Below are 16503 nucleotides of genomic sequence, written 5' to 3'. Positions count from 1 at the left end.
CCTGTAATCCTAGCACTTTGGGAGGCCGAGGTGGGTGGATCACCTGAGGTCAGGAGTTCAAGACCAGCCTGGCCATCATGGTGAAACCCCATCTTTTAAAAAAATAAAAAAATAAAATTAAAAAAAAAAACATAATCAGCTGGGCATAGTGGCACATGCCTGTAATCCCAGCTACTCAGGAGGCTGAGGCAGGAGGATCGCTTGAACCCAGGAGGCGGAGGTTACAGTAAACCCAGATTGCACCATTGCACTCCAGCCTGGGCAACAACAGCAAAACTCCATGTCAAAAAAGAAATTTAATCCCTAATGCAACAGTGTTGACAGGTGAGGCCTTTAAGAGGTGATTAGCTTGGCCGGGTGCAGTAGCTCACACCTGTAATCCCAGCACTTTGGGAGCTGAGGCAGGTGGATCACAAGGTCAAAAGGTTGAGACCATCCTGGCCAACATGATGAAACCCCATCTCTACTAAAAATACAAAAAATAGCTGGGCGTAGTGGTGTACACCTGTAGCCCCAGCTACTTGGGAAGTTGAGGCAAGAGGATCGCTTGAACCCAGGAGGGTCACGCCACTGCACTCCAGCCTGGCAACAGAGTGAGATTCCATCTCAAAAAAAAAATAAATAAATAAAAGAGATGAAGGCTCTGCCCTCCTGAAGAAATTCCCGCTGTTTCGTTTTGTTTTTAATTGTATGGATATGAGGTAACAAGTGCTTTTGTTACATGCACAGCTTGCATACTGTTGCAGTCAGGGCTTTCAGAGCATCCATCAGCTGAATAATGTACATTGTAACCATTAAGTAATTTCTCATCTTTCACCCCCTCCCACCTCCTCCACCTTTTGAGTCTCCATTTAATGCCATCACTGAGAGTGGGTTCCTGATAAAAAGGGGGAGTCTGGCCCAATTTTCTCTTGGTCTCATGCATGCTGTCTTGCTCTTTGCCATGATGTGATGCAGCAAGAGGCCCTCACCTTGCCTACAGAACTGTGAGCCAAATCAGTCTCTTTTCCTTATAAATTACCCACAGTCTGTGGTATTGTTATAGAGCAGCAAATGAAGACATTCCCCTTCCCCTGACACATACCCCCACAGTCACATTTGTTGTGCATTTCCATTTTATCATTTAAAAATGCATAGGAATGTTTATGTGTGTCTAATTTTAATTTATATGCATGACAGTGCCACATTCTATATTTCCATGTTCCCCTCAGCACAGCACCATTTTTAGAATTCACTAGGTTGCTGAGGGAACACTTAGGGCTTGCTTGTAAATGCTACGCTCAGAGTGTCATACCTTTCTCCACAGAGAGACACTGAGGTGTCCTCATCTGCCCACTCCCCCAAAACACTGCAGGGCTTTTCTCCTGCCCACCCCATTATGGGCCTGTGAGAATTTCTCTGGCGCATGTATACATCCACCAGCAGCATGTGAGGGTCCCCATCATGGGAAAGAAACATGACAGGGCTCGCTTGGATGGCACAAGCCACCTCCTGGAGTTGGGCAACCCTGCCACGCACTGAGGAGACTGCTCTGGCTCAAGGCCATTCAGCAAAGAGCAGAGCTGGAACAGGAGCATGGTATGCTAAGCAGTCACTGCCCACGTCCACACCCACCCACCATCTCCCTTGGCAAAAGAGGCCCAGAGCTGACAGATTGCCGTCGCTGAAGACACCACACAGCCAGCCTGCGACTGCTGGACCTTGGTGTTCACCTGTTGGGCTGTCTTGGTCTTGTGCTTCTCCTTCTTCTCTTTGCCCTCCTTCGAGGGTGCCCCTGTCTCCTTATGCCCATCGGCCGACTGCTCCAGGGCGGGAACATAGGTCCGCCTCTCCCCATCCCAGTACAGGTACTGCTGGCTCTGAGCATTATAGTAATACTGAGGGAGGAGGAAGGAAGAGGGGACGTGAGGGAAGACCTTGTGAAGGGGACCTGCAGGGCCAGCTGCCCCCAATGTGACCTGACCCGACCCCATCCCTCCCTGGGCTGCTCTATTACCTGGGAGTTGGGGTCATAGTAGAGGCCGGTCTGGGGGTCATAGTAGTAGCCAGAGGTCTCATCGTACTGGTAGGTGGAGACATCGGGAACAGCTAGGGGATGAGGGGAGCGTGGTCACACTCTTCCCTGCTTTATTAAGAACTCCCACCCCTACCCACAGGCTGTGGCTACTCACGGTACTGGCTGTAGGATTCCTGGGCAGTGGGGCTGGTGGCCGGTGGGAGAGCAGAGCTGGGATGGGTGGGGCTCTGGAGCTCAGATTTGAGCACGGCGGGTGACATGATGGTATACGACTGGTCATGGGGCCAGACACGAGAACAGGGCTCAGTGTCTGCCCATGCCACTCCTGCCGCCTGCCTGCCTCCCCAGGATACATACCCACAGGGCTCACTCACCTGGCTGTTGGCAGCAGTGCCCTGGCTGCTGCTTGCCTCGGCTGATTGTTGGTAGATGCCAGGGGCAGCACCAGGCTGGGCTCGAGAGAAAGCTTGCAGCGACAGGGAGTCAGCCCCAGGCTCTAGGGAGGCCTCGGGACCTGTAAGGAGGGACAGGACAGGGAGAATGCCTGTGAATGGCGGGGCCTGGGACTCTATGCTTCCTGGCCCCCACCAGAGCTGCAGAGAGAGACGCTGGGGCTCACCTGCTCCAGTGGGGTCCCCTTTGGTTCCAGTGATGCCAGGGCCCTTGGTGCCCTTAAGGTAGCCATGGGCATAGAGGGAAGACTCTGTGCCCTGGCTGTTGCCATAACCCTCGTCCTGTTGGTAGTAGCTGTAGTCGACCGGCGGCTCCTCAGAGGTGGCCCAGGCACCCTCCCCACCTTGGGAGGCCTGAAGGGCAGGTGGTACAGGTTCATTAGAACAGGAGGGTATGGGTATGGAGGGTGAGGAGCCTGCATGTGTCCCACACGTGGGGCTAGTCTTTCTACCTGACAGAAAAGCATGCAGCCTTAAAACAAGCGAAAAGCGAGGATCGTGTGGCCACAAGAGAACAAATAGGCCAGGGGCAAACACAAAACGGAAAAACAGACGAATGCCAAAATGTTCCAGGGCTGATTCTGCTGTGTGTGGTGTGTGTGTGTTGGGTGTCAGGCCAAGGAAGACACCATCTTCTCACTTTTTAATTCTCTTCTCCCAATTTTCTCTCAACCACTTATATATCATTTTAATTCAGGAACATATATGTATATCAAATATGTGTATACACACATTACATATAAAGATATGTATAATATATTGTATCAATTCAGGACCATAAAAACCCCACCAAACAGAACAGAATGCCAGGCACAACGGTGTCGTACATGAGGGCGTGGGAGGCAACTGGGAAGAAAGCTGCAGTGCTGATGAAGGGGAATGTCCCAGGGAGTCTAGAGAGCCAGGAGCAAGGTAGAATGGCCATGCCGGCTACTGGAGAGGGTTTTGCATCCACAGATAGCAAGCCAGCCTTTCTGCTTCAGGGAGGGTGCAGGAGGGTTGAGAAAGCCCAGGTCTCAGGATGCTGGGAGGCACAAGGGGTCTGAGTACCTGTGAGATGGCCCACTGGGCCGCAGCAATGGCAGTGCTGGCCACAGAGGCAGCACTGATGCGACTGCCTTCATTGGAGGCCATGTCCCTGAGGAGGATGTTAGAGACTGGGAGTGAGATGGGAGGCCCCAGGCAGTGGGGGGAGGTGGGGGGTGGGGAGGAGAAGGGTGGGAAGGGACACGGTGGGGCCCTAACCTCTTAGAACCCTTGGCAAACTCAACATTGATGGTCTTGCCGTCGATGGTGAGTGGTGGGTGCAAGGCCTGCAGGATCTGCAGCAGCTGGGCTGCCTCCTGTGGGAGGAGGGGAGGCAGGGACCTAAGGGTCAGGCCCGGGGAGGCCCCCGGCTCCATTGCCCAGTTTCCAGGCTGGGGGCCGCGGTGGGAGGTTGGGGGAAGGGACCCTCCTCCCCACCCTGGGGGCCGGGACCCTGGCTGCCCGGCCCCCAACTGTGCCGCCCTCACCACGATGGTGGAGAGCTGGATGAAGGCGAAGCCGCGGTTCAGTTGGGTCTGCTTGTCCTTGATGACGCGCACATTGGAGGAGGACAGCACCGCATAGGGTGCCAGGGCCCCGAGGATGGAATCCATGGTGCTGTGTGGGTTCAGGTTGCGCAAAATGATGGCTGTGGGAAGGGGCCCAGTGTTAGAGGCCGCCCCAGCACTCTCGCCAGCCCCACCCTTCAATGTCCCACTGCAACCTCTCCTCTGCCCCTGTGCCTCTGCACCTGCCACTCCCTCACTGCTTCTTCTCTGCTTGGTGACCCAGGTGCCAGCCTGGCCATGCGTCTGCTGAGAACCTTCCTGACACACCCCCAAAATCAGATGGGGTGTTGCCACTCCCCCGCTCTCCCTATGGCACGTTTATCCCCCCACCAGGTGGAGACTCCATGAGGACGAGGTCCTGCTCACTGCCGTTCCTCTGGTCTTGGTGAGCCCAGCCCAGACACCCTAGGGCACAGAGGAAGAAGGAGGGAACAACTGACTCACTGTCGTTGGCGTTCTCTGAGCTTGGCTCTGAGCCCTGTGACAGGGATTGGGAGGCCAGGACTCCCTGGGCCTGGTAGGGCTGCGGCAGGGGAAGCAGGCCCTGGCTCAGCTCCCGGCCACCCAGCGGCAGTGTCTGCTGATCCAACCTCGTGCCGAGGGGTAGTTTCTGCTCTGCTTCTGTCGGGGCAGTGGGAGACAGGCTTGCAATAGTGGGGAGGCTCCACGACTGGTCACCCTCCTCCCCATATCAAGCCCTGAGCCAGGCCCCTCACCCTTCCCTTCCCCCCAACGGCCCCGTCCTGGGGGGTGGGGGAGGTAGGTGACCCTCACCTGACTTAGGCACGCCGCATTTGAAGCACTTCTCTCGGCGTTTGAAGTTCTGGACGCCACACTGTGAGGCACAGGCCAGGCCGTAAGAGGCAGCAGGGATTTCTGTTGCACCCTCCAAACAGAGATTTCCCAGGGACCCCACAGTGCCCCAAGAAGAAAGGTCCCCAGGCAAGGGGTGGCAGGGGCCTTCTGAACCTTCTGATGTGGTTCTCAGTACTGTGCATCTCCCCTTTCCAGACTCTCTATTTGTCCTCCATGCCAACTTGCTCAGCTCAGGAATGAATAACTCCCCTACTTGTTACAATGACTGCCTCCTCTCCTTCCTTTGCCTTCTTAAGGTCACCAACTCCCAGGATTGTTCCCTGCCCCCTTATCCAATCCCTTTAGTAGGTTCCTCTTCCTGAAACCTGCTGCTCTAATCAGAAACCTTCAGTGTTTCAGCCCTAGAAGTCAGTAGCCTCTGGCCAGACCAGCACCCCTCCTCTTAACTCTAGGACTAGGTTGGATCCTGCTGCACTTGAGAAATTTTCCTTGAATGCTCCAGCATCCGAAGATCCTGATTCTACCACACTGCACCTCTGTTCCAGACTCAGGTACTTAGCACTACTCCTGGGCCAGACCCTGCTGCTCATGGCCAGAACATGGTCTCTGCCCTCATGGCCTAACAGCAGGAGGGCAGATGCAGCATGAAGAGGGGCAGGTTGGTCTGTGCAGACCACCCAGCAGGAGCCAGGGGAGGTAAATGGGCTGGGGGTGGGGTGCCGTTTACTCAGCAGGGATGGACCCTGCACAGAAGCACGGAGGTTTGACCTGGGATGCCCTGAAGTTTCATTTTGTTTAGCCTTGCTGGGGAGGGATTGTTATCGGACGGAACAATGGACTTTCCAAAACTGGTGTGGGAGAGTAAGGGGAGAAGCAAAAGCTGAGACCGGGGAAGGAAGCCAGTTAGGCAATGGAGGATCTTATGCTTAAGCTGAGCTGGGGGTGGTTAAGCAGAGGAGGAGGGCAGTGAGGGGTCAGAGGTGGTTCTGAGGAATGTTCCAGGTGAGCGAGTGGGAGAAAGAGGACAAGAGGCTGGCATACCAGAATGGGCTCCACAGCAAGTGGGTGAGAGTGTGACAACTGGCATGAACAGCGGGAATATTGAGGGAGGGAAGATGGCGTTTCTGTGATGGAACTGACAGGACCTGGTGGCCAACAGGATGCAGGGGAGGGGAAGAAGTTCTAGAGAATTCCCTGGTTTTGGGCTGGGTGTGGTGGCTCATGTCTGTAATCCCAGTGCTTTGGGAGGCCAAGGCAGGAGGATCGCTTGAGCTCAGGACTTCAAGACCAGCCTGGGATACATGGTGAAACCCCGTCTCTACTAAAAAAAAAAAAAAAAAAAATTACTGGGCATGGTGGCATGCACCTGTGGTCCCAGCTACTTAGGAGGCTAATGGCTTGAGCCCTGGAGACGGAGGTTGCAGTGAGCCCAGATCGCTGCACTCCAGCCTGGGCAACAGAGATCTTGTCTCAAAAACAAAAACAAACTAACAAAAAAAGAATTCCCTGGTTTCAAGGATATCTGGAAATATAGGAAGGAGTTCCACTGTCACTTTGTCTTTCTCTCTTCAGAAATGTCGAGCACCAATACTCTGATAGGGCTTTCTTTTTTTTTTAAACAGATGCCACTCTCCCTGACTAGGCAGAGTACTTCTTGGGGAGAGGGTTGGGGCCCTACGAACTGTGGAATCATAAAACTGACCCCAGGGTAGACCTGAAGCCACTGCGGCACCTAAGTCCCTGTGATCAGGAGTAAGGCACAGGGCACAGCTAAAGGCTCACCCACGGTTCCACCTCTCTGAGCCTCAGCTTCCCCTCAGGGAAGGTAGAGGTGACTACAAAACCGTAGCCCCCAGTTTCAGGTTTGACGTGGCCTGGTCAGAGTGGCCTTCAGGCTTGAGCTACCTGATAAAGGCTCTCAGAACGCTCTGTGCTTTTCTTTCATGATTATAACTGCAGGCCAGGTGCTGTTCTGAGTGTTACCCTCTCATTAACACAGCCGAATCCCACCCAACCACCGTGTGTGTGTGTGTGTGTGTGTGTGTGTGTGTGTGTGTGTGTGTTGGAGTCTCGCTCTGTCACCCATACTGGAGTGTAGTGGTGTGATCTCAGCTCACTGCAATCTCTGCCTCCTGGGTTCAAGGGATTCTCCTGCCTCAAGCCTCCTCAGTAGCTGGGACTACAAGCACCTGCCACCACACCCGGCTGACTTTTGTATTTTTTTTTTAGTAGAGATAGGGTTTCACCATATTGGCCAGGCTGGTCTCGAACTCCTGACCTTGTGATCTGCCCGCGTTAGCCTCCCAAAGTGCTGGAATTACAGGCATGAGCCACCACGCTGGCCTACCCAACCACCTTTAGGGAGAGGTGTCATTAGTATTCACATTTTAGAGATGGGGAAAGTGAGGCAAAGAGAGGCTAAGCACCTTGGCCAAAATCAAGACCGATCTGGGATGGACTCAACCATTCTGGCTCTGAAGCCCATGTTCTCCACACCACCATTTCAAGCCTATGCTGTGACTAATTCATCATCCACGAATATATTTCCTTAAAGTCTACTGGAACTCCAGGCAAGACTGCATTTTAGGAGGACAGAGCCTGCACCAACTGAACACTCACTACACATTCATGTATGGCTGGCTAGGAGTGGTGACGACTCAAGCTGAGCGAGCAAGGGAAAGATAATGAGAGAGAGAGAGAGAGAGAGAGAGACATGGAGGGAGGGAGACATGGAGGGAAGGAGGGAGGGAAGGAGGGAGGGAGGGAGGGAGGGAGGGAAGGGGAGAGAGATAAAGGGAGAGAGAAAGAGGGGAAGAGGAAGGGAGGGATCGCCGCCACTGCTGTTGCTGTCTCTGTCCATGACCACTACTGCCCACCGCCCCTGTACCTTATTGCACAGCCAGTCCTCATTGATCTTGGGTTTGGGGTCGCTGTAGTGCATGGACACCTTCTGGCCCAGGATGCTGAGGGAGTGCTGCGGGAAAAAGCAGAGCACAGTGAGGCGCAGGCAGCAGTGCCCCACGCACCGTTTCAGCACAGGAGAAGAGAGTGAGCGAGCCCTTCAGCTGGATGGATGAGGGACAGGGAATGGAGGGAGGTCGGAGAGCGGATGGAGGGAAGAAGGGAGGTAGGGAGGGAAAGCGCCACAGCTCTTGGGCGCAGCTGTTTGCTGCTCTGCCAGGCACACGCACGCACACATGTGAACACACACCACCAGGCGCACAGTGTTCGGCTGACCGATGCTTGCCGGACAGTGGGGAGAACCCCCCACTTGGCCCTGACTCTGCCAGGCCACACCCAGGGCCAGGACTACACAGGCTACACTTGGGGAGTGAGGGGAGACTGGGAGGGGAAGGGAAAGGGCAGAGAAAGAGAAAGAGAGCGCAGGTGCGCTAGTGCTGGAGAAGGGGAAAAAGAAAGAGCCATATCGAACAGATGGAAGTTCTTGCCGTGAGGCTGTCTTCCCATAGATAGTGGGTCCTGGGCCCATGGCACTAGCCTACCAATCCCGCGGAGACGGCCCCAGGGCTGCCTCTGCCGGGATTCCCCATTCCACCACCTCTGCCCCTTCCTCCCTGAAATTTCTCTCCAGTTTCCTACACCAGGGATCTGGGCAGGGGTGGGTGACCAGGCAGATCTTTGGGTCTCGGAGGTCCCAAAGCTGCTGGGTTGGGATCCCGTGCCAGGCTAGGGGAGAGGCTCCCCCTGGGGCTGACTGTGCACGGGTCCTTGCCGAGACGATGGAGCTGCCTGAGGTGGTACCTCTTGTGGGTGTGGAGATGTGATGGGAAGGGTAGGGCGGCGAAGTGAGGCCAGGGTGTCGATAAAACTATCATCCACAACAGGAACTTGAGATCAACAAGCAGTGCTGTCCCCTTGCATGAAAATCAAAGGGCCAAATTCACATGCAGGGAGAGGGCTGATAAAATCAGTCTTGCCAGTGACTGTGCCAATAGCTAAGCTCCTCACTGGCAGGACTTCCAGTGGTCCTGAGGGTGGAATGAAGTCCTGGCTCTAGCTAACCCCAGAGTAGGGTGGCCCCCCCGGGGGAGTGGGAAGGTAGGTGAAAGAACCCACCCTGGCAGCTCTTTCTCTGAATGCTCAGCTGGGAGAGGTGAAGGGGCAGCGCTAGTGCCTGGCCATAGGAAGGGGCCAGTGGTGAGTGTGGGCTCTGGATGGGAAGCCCAGTGGGATAGTGAGGGTCAGGAAGGGGAGAGAGGGGGCAGGGGGGATGGGACACAGGGCCACAGGGCAGGGAACTGTGTCCGTAAGAATCAGGCGATGGGGAGCGCTCGATTACAAAGTAGTATTTGTTTGGGAGGGGGTTCAAGTGCGGCAAAGCAACCTGATTGGCTTCCATCCATCGTGTAGCGTCCTGCAAGTGACTAAACTCGACGAAGGCGAAGCCCCGGCTCTGACCTGGAGACAGCATTCAGATACAGACGCAGTGGGTTAGTCAACAGCTTTGGACACACGGCGTTCCCGGGGGCGGGACCCGAGGGGAGAGGATGGGGGCAGAGAGGGAAAGGGGAAGAGGAGAAAGGAAGAAAGAAAAAGAGGCAATCAGAGAGAGAAAGACTAGGGGGTGTGGGAGGGAAGGCAAGGTAGATGGCCAGGTGGGGCAGGGAAGGGGAAGGGAAAAAACAGAGGCCAGAGGTCGGTAGGGGGAGAGACACACACACCAACTGGGAAGAGAGAGAGATGGGCCTCAGATAGACCTGCCCGGCCAGCCGGGGGTGACAGAGACGGAGAGAAGCAGCTGGAAGGGAAAGAATACAAGGAGAGATCTGCCTCCAGAGAAGGAGGGAGGGGGCAGTGGGCAAGCTGCTGGCTCCACATGAGCCACAGTACATAACTCCAGGACGGGCCCGGCACGAGGCCAGGGGTGCCCAGGAGAGGTCCTGTAACAGGTGTTGAATCGCAGGAACAAAGAGAAGCCGGACCAGGCTGCTCTGCGAGGCTAGGAAGGCTCTCATACCATCGGGAACCAGGGGTGGTTTAGGGACACGACCTCATCTCAGCCTCACTGCAGTGCAGGGGAGGCAGGCCTTGCTAGGGAGCCACTTCAGGGCCACAGTGTGGAGACTATAGCCACAAAAAGTCCAGGTTCCCCTGGACAAAAGGAGAATGGAGGCCAGGATTGGCCAGGAGGACCTTAGAGGTAAGACTCAGTGGGTGCCTGGGAGAAGTGCCCAGGGCTACGGAGAGGGCGGCACCTGGAACACCTCCTTGGGGAGAGAGAGACCCAGAAGCTGTCCGTGTGTGGTATAGATGGAGTGATGCAGAGCAAGACCTACATGCAACCAAGAGAGACTCCAGGCTTGGGAAAGGGATTCAGGGTTGAGGCCTCAGGAGAGCATGTCCTTAGAGGTAGATACACGAGGAGGGCTTGGGGGGCATGCTTAATGTTCAAAAGAATAACCGTTAGGATGCATAGGAGGATGGAATGAATAATATAATTAGGGGGCAGAGAGACAGAGAGAGAAATGGAGGTATGGGGAGGAGAGAGACTGAGAGATGGAGAGAGAGGCCCAGGCAGAGTGAGGCCCCACTGTGCCTGCCTTGGGGAGCCTGGGCAGAGGTCCTGCAGAGACAACTCCCCCCACCACCACCCTGCTAACCTCAGGCCAGCTCCGAGCAGCCTGCAAGAGGGAGGGAGGGAACAGGCGAGGCCAGGAAGTCCTGGCTGTTCCTTGGGATGTGCCCTTGGATAAGAGCCATCCCCTGCTTCCCCCCTTGGGACAAAGGTGGGACCACATCAGACCTACTTTCTGGTCAGAGGCTGTTACCAAAAAATGTGAGGGAGAGTGAGGGGCAGAGGAAGGAGAAGAAAGGAGAGGGAAGGGAGTGTATGGGAAGGGGTTACCATCTCAGATACTCAGAGTCCCAGAGAGGAGGGGCCGGGAGCCTGGCCCTGGCCCTGGCCCTGACCCTGGGGAGTGCACAGCTCAGCTCAGCTCAGCTCAGCTCAGAGCTGCATCCCCGCCCGACAGCCCCACTGAAGAGGCTTTTGGCTGGCGCTGTAAGGAGAGTGTGGGGAGGGGGAGAGAAGAAAGGGCACCCCCCATGCTGCCCGTTCCCAGCTGTGGCAGGAAGGTGGTGGAGGGAGGGGGAGAAGGCAGAGGCAAGAGGGAGATTCGGAGGCTGAGGCTGGCCACTGTAAGGGTAGGGCACTGGGAACAAAAGCTCACCTGAGGATTTGTTCCGCATCAGCCGAACCTCCCGTGCTTGCACGCCATGGGACTGCAGCTGGCCGCGGATCTGTACGGGGAGATACAGAGTGGGGTAGGCTCAGCACAATGGGGCCGCTGGGTACCTGAGGCTGGCTTGGAGGCCTCCAGATCCCAAGGGGTCATTGGTGATGTACACACACTGTCTCCTCTGCCTCTTTGGAAGCTTTTCTCTGAGTGACAACAGCCCCAGGCCCACGCCAGTACACGGTCTTGACTTTCAGCCCCGACTTGCAGAAAAACTTGCAGAAAGTGAATCAAATGAAGAAATGGGCACAGAGCAAGGTAAAGCATGGCAGCAGGACGACTCTCAGGGGCACAGAGAACAAGAGAGCAAGTGAGCCAGCCACTCAAGAATGGTGGGCAGGGTGATCTGACAAAGGGCTCGGTGGCAGCCATGATGTAAGGAAACCTGGGATGCAATTCTTGCCCTTTTCAAGGGGATAACCCATGTCCCTGCCCCTGCCCCTGCCCCCCTGACCTGCAGCTTGCGTTAAAAGAGATCCATGACATAAATACTAAACTGGGGAGGACAGAAGTCTGAGCAAATCCCAGCCATGTGCCCTAGACCATGACTGCAGCAGTAACTTACGGTGGAGACAAAAAGCAAAAAGATGTAGTCGTGGGGATTGGAAAGCTTCCTGGATGGAGTAGACCACAGGGAGACTGCAGAGGCAATTCAGGATTCGAACCAGGAGAGGCAGGGTCTCTAGACCAGTGCGGCCTCTCACAGAGGACCGGGAGCCTATGCCAACCATTCTTGGGAAGGAGTCTTCATGTCTCTGGGCCTCAGTTTCCCCACCAGGTTAAACAACATACAAGAAATTAGCCTTACACACACACACACACACACGATGAAAAGGGAAAACACACAGAAGAGCTTATCAGGACTCCAAACAGTGGGCTCTGGGGTCCAGTTGCCCAAGTTCAGACTCCAGCTCTGCTCTGCCACTCACTGGCTGTGGGACCTGGGGCAAGTCACATTCTCACTCAGGGCTTCGTTTCCTCATCCAAAGGATGGAATACAGAGTATTTTCCCTGTTGGGCTGCCGTGCGGATTAAATCAGACCTAACACATGGCCCACCCTGAGATACATTCTCAACAAATGTCAGCAACCAGCTACTGTCTGACCTTGAACAGGGAAGGTGGGCCATACCTTACAAACCCTCATATACACAAGTGGGATTTTCTCTGCTACAAAATGAGCAGCCAGCAGATTTCAGAGGGTGGCTGATCAGAGAATTCACGGGGCTGGGGGGTGGGAGGTGGCGAAGTGGACTAAGAAGGACCAGGATCAGGGAGGCTATTCTTGGAGGCTATTCTGGTAGGCCTCATGGGGTTTCGGTGTGGCCGCCATGAGAAATATGTATGAAAAGGAAACAAGAGAAAAGGGAGGCATGTGGGGAGGGAGGCTGTTAGCAGCCACCCAAGGCTCTGAGTCCAGGCCAGGCTGCAGACAAAAGAGGATGGGGGAAAAGAAGACGGAAATTTCAGAAAATCCCATACCTCCCCTAATGGTTACAGGGCCCCAGCGTCATCTCTGCTACCAGCAATAGTCAGCACTGGCCCGGCAATCGTCTGGCCCTTTATGCACACATGCAGAATGGCTGGACGACCAGTAGAATGTGCAGGACTGCTCTCCTCCTGCCCATACCCACCACTGCCAGACAGCCACGGCTGCTGCCCCTTGGCCAAGCCAGCCTCTCTGACACTCCTCCCTCCAGACCGGGGGCTGAAGGGACCTGCCCACAGAGGAGGGATCAGTGCTGGGGGACAGGAGCTGGAGGGGAAGAAGGGATGAAAGGCGCTGAGGTTGGGGGTGAGGGAGGGGTGGGGAGAAGTTGAGGGCCCTGGAGGAGACCCAGCCCGGCCTCCTGCCCGGGGCCATGGGGGGCACGTACGTCATCCTCAGTGGCTGCCTGTGGCAGCATCCTCAGCATGACGATGTTACTGGCCTTCTCCTCCTCCTCCTCATCCTCCTCCTCCTCATCCTCCTCCCCTTGCTCGGTCCGATAGTCCTGGTCCCGATAGTCGCCGTCTCGGGGAAAGCCTGGCGGGCCAGTGGGGCTGTGCCTGTGCCGCCGCCGCCGCCTACGCTGCGTCTCGGAGCCCGGGGAGGCCTCGTAGGAATCCTGGCCGACAGAATGAGATGAGTGACACCAGACAGGCAGTCAGTCTGGGCAGGCCTAGGAGCTGGCCGCTGGCTCTGTGAGGCAGGCAGGCTCTGAAAGCCAGGGGTGCGCGGGCTCCGGCTAAAGGCTCAGGCAGGCAGGGTGGGCAGGTCCTGGCCTGCAATCCCTCTGGGGCTGGAAATTCTCCATGGGATCCTTTTGGGGGCTGCCTTCAGGGGTTGGGGAGAGGCAGGTGGCAGTATTGGTATGGGCGGGAAACTCCTAAAAGGTAGCTGATAAGACACAGCTTAAACCTCCTTGGGACAAAACGGCCTGGGGTCGGCACACCAGACTCCACCCTCGATTTCCCCCTCCTCTCTGGCCAGCTCAGCGGGTATGTGCTCAATTGCTCCCAGTACCACTGAAGGCTGCATGTCTCCTATGGTTCCACCCTGCGACCAAGCTGGGGGCACAGGAATAGCTTCAGATCTCGGCCAGAGCCAGCCAGCAGGAGCTGGTGGAGGTGTGTGAGGGCTGCAGACACTCCCCTCTCAGTCCCTGATCCTCAGCCTTGGCCAGTCCTCCACCACATACCACACTCCAAACGGTATGGCTGTTAGGCTCTGGGTTGTTGCCCAATCCATCCATTCTAGGACTAAGCAGGCCAGGACTGGGGCCAAAGCCCTCCTGCCCACAGCGGGGAGGAGCCAGCTAACCTGGTACTCCACTCCTGGAGACATCTGGGCACAGCTTGACAGCTGCCACTGGGGAAGCCTGACAGTCCACCAAAGGGGTCTTTGCCCTGGACCCTCCAGAGAGCTGTGGGCCACTCACAGCCAGCCCCACAGGGCTGGGCTTCCAAGAACACCCTTCCCAGCCTGCTAGACAGGAGAGCTGCCTGCTCACATGGACCAGGGCCCTGACTGTCCCTCCAACTGGGATTCCCCTAATTCAAGCCTGTTGCTTCCCCTTGGTGGGGGCTCCCTGATGGTGAGCATCACGCCTCATCCCTCAGGCTAGGGGGAAATACCCAAAATGGCCCTGGCTCCTCTAAAGAGGTCCTTCCCTTCTGACTAGGGGCTTTGGCACCACTGGGAATGCCCATGGCTGGTCTCCCAGAACTCCTTAGCTTGGTGATCTGCAATGCCTTGGTTGTCCTCCCAATCCCAGACGCCGGGTCCCATGGAAGAGGCTCTTCAAGTGCCCAAGTTGGCTGGGAGCGGGCAGTACAGGGTTCATAGTGAACCATGGGCCCGAACTGAACAATAGGGAGAAAAGGAAAGAGGCGGTGGCCAGGGGCCCTCAGAAGTATAGAGCCAAGCATGTGGAAGCCAGGGAGACCCAGGTTGGGAGAGGAGCCCTCAGAGAGGGGAGTGGGGACAGGCCCTCCAGGTGAGGCAAAGCCACGGAGCACAGTCTGAAGGCATGGGAGTGGAGAGCCGCCTGCACACAGTGCTGCAGCCAGACACAGAGGGCCCTCAGGAGCCCATCCCAACCAGGCCTGGTGCAGCTCGCACTCACCTCCGCACTCTGCTCCTCGGATGAGTCGTCATAGTCATGCTTGCCCTCCTGGCTGCCGTACTCGCGGGGATATGAACGGTAGTCCATGTCCCGGTAGTCGTGGTCTCGGCTGCGATTCTCCCCGTCATCCTGTGAGCGGTCAGTGGCTCCATAGCGGCCAGTCCTGTCACCACGACCACCTCTAGAGGAGGAAGGAGGATGGGGAAGGATCAGAAGGTTGTCCTTTCTAAAAGGTTAAAGAGGCACAGGTGATGTGTTCTCATGAGGTTATAGGGTTTTGTTTTTTTTGGAGGAGGATACAACAGAAGTGAGATGCCCTTCTGATCTCATCACGGAAGGAAGTACATGATACCACCATGACTTAGCTTTGGTGATATTAACCTTGGTCATCTGGTTAAGGCAGTGTCTGCCAGGTTTCTCCCCTGTAAACTTTCTGTTTTTCCCTCCCCCTACTCTATTCTTTGGAAGCCCTCAGGCCCGCCCCCAGACAGGGATTCCTAAACCCCTACTCCTTATTTCTCAAGTACCATCCGCCTCTCTCCATCCCTTCGCCACTCTCTGGTCCACGCCACTGGCTTCCCTCATGGGCACCTCGGTTGTGGCCTGGCTAGTCTCTTCACCTCTACCTGGACCTCCCCAGTTCACTCTCTATATCCCAAATCCCAAGTGTGAGTGCTAACTAAGGCAAAGCCACTCAAACCCAAACATCTCACTCTCTTCAGTAACAGTCTCAGTCTCAGGATCAGACACTAAAATACTCACCAAGGTCCCATGCAGCTTGCAGGGTTCCCCGGGGTGAGGGCCCTCCTCCCCGTCTTACACCACGCCCCCGTCCCTGCTTCACTATCACCTTGCTGACACTTTGTATTTTTGGTAGAAACAGAGTTTCACCACATTACCAAGCCGGTCTCAAATTCCTGGGCTTAAGTGATCCACCCACCTCATTCTCCCAAAGTGCTGGGATTATAGGCATGCACCAATGCACATGGCCTAACCTGTGTTTGATGAGTTAAAAAAAAACTAGACTGTGGGCTCCAGGAAATGAGGGGACCCTACTTGCTTGGCTCACTGCCATATTTCCTAGCACTCAGTAGGCGCTCAACAGTTATTTTGAACAAAATAATGACTACAAAAGCATTTTAAGAGCAACCAATATGTTTATTTAAAATACAAAGCATGAGCAAGCCAAAAACAAAACAAAACACAAAAACTAGATGCCATAGAAGAATGCTATTATACTAACAGGATTCCAATTCTGGTCGGGAACAACACTAGAATGTCCATTATTAACAGCATTCTTAACATTATTCTAAACACACTAGCTAAAACAATTAAACAGGGAAGGAAGAGAAGAGGTTAAAAGCTGGAAAGGAGAAGGTAAAATTACCATTATTTGTAAATGATATGAGAGTATACCTACAAAGCCTAAGATCATCAACTGAAAACTTTTATACATAATAAATCAGTAAGGATGTTGAGTACAAATTAATATAACCACTGTTTAGAAAATAGGAAGGTCCAAGGCTGGGTGCAGTGGCTCACCCCTGTGATCTCAGCACTTTGGGAGGTGGATCACAGGGTCCGGAGTTTGAGACTAGCTTGGCCAACATGGTGAAACCCATCTCTACTAAAAATATAAAAATTAGGCCGGGCGCGGTGGCTCAAGCCTGTAATCCCAGCACTTTGGGAGGCCGAGGAGGGTGGATCCTGAGGTCAAGAGATCGAGACCATCCTGGTCAACATGGTGAAACCCCGTCTCT

At 55.2% G+C, this 16503-nt stretch overlaps 1 protein-coding gene across 11 annotated transcripts in view; it reads right to left on the bottom strand.

The window, feature by feature from the left end:
• RBM10 (RNA binding motif protein 10) overlaps positions 1-16503 on the bottom strand; it is a 37816-nt gene that overhangs the window by 2546 nt on the left and 18767 nt on the right. For 4 of the 11 annotated variants that reach the window (XM_017517766.2, XM_017517762.2, XM_017517763.2 and 1 more), the window contains 15 exons: positions 14744-14924; positions 13013-13243; positions 11072-11141; positions 9226-9299; positions 7768-7854; positions 4839-4899; positions 4509-4685; positions 3984-4144; positions 3715-3812; positions 3520-3607; positions 2637-2823; positions 2392-2531; positions 2172-2289; positions 1997-2088; positions 1713-1877 (listed from right to left, as the gene is read on the bottom strand). In XM_017517766.2, coding sequence (XP_017373255.1) covers positions 1713-1877; positions 1997-2088; positions 2172-2289; positions 2392-2531; positions 2637-2823; positions 3520-3607; positions 3715-3812; positions 3984-4144; positions 4509-4685; positions 4839-4899; positions 7768-7854; positions 9226-9299; positions 11072-11141; positions 13013-13243; positions 14744-14924 — 1930 coding nt within the window. The remainder of the gene's footprint in view (positions 1-1712; positions 1878-1996; positions 2089-2171; positions 2290-2391; positions 2532-2636; positions 2824-3519; positions 3608-3714; positions 3813-3983; positions 4145-4508; positions 4686-4838; positions 4900-7767; positions 7855-9225; positions 9300-11071; positions 11142-13012; positions 13244-14743; positions 14925-16503) is intronic. The other 7 variants (XM_017517771.2, XM_017517765.2, XM_017517769.2 and 4 more) reach the window with 3 other exon arrangements.

Source organism: Cebus imitator, unplaced genomic scaffold (genome assembly GCF_001604975.1).
Source record: "Cebus imitator isolate Cc_AM_T3 unplaced genomic scaffold, Cebus_imitator-1.0 Scaffold647, whole genome shotgun sequence".
Taxonomy (NCBI): Eukaryota; Metazoa; Chordata; class Mammalia; order Primates; family Cebidae; genus Cebus; species Cebus imitator.
The sequence above is the reverse complement of the archived record's forward strand: the minus strand, read 5'-3'. Positions and strand labels throughout refer to the sequence as shown.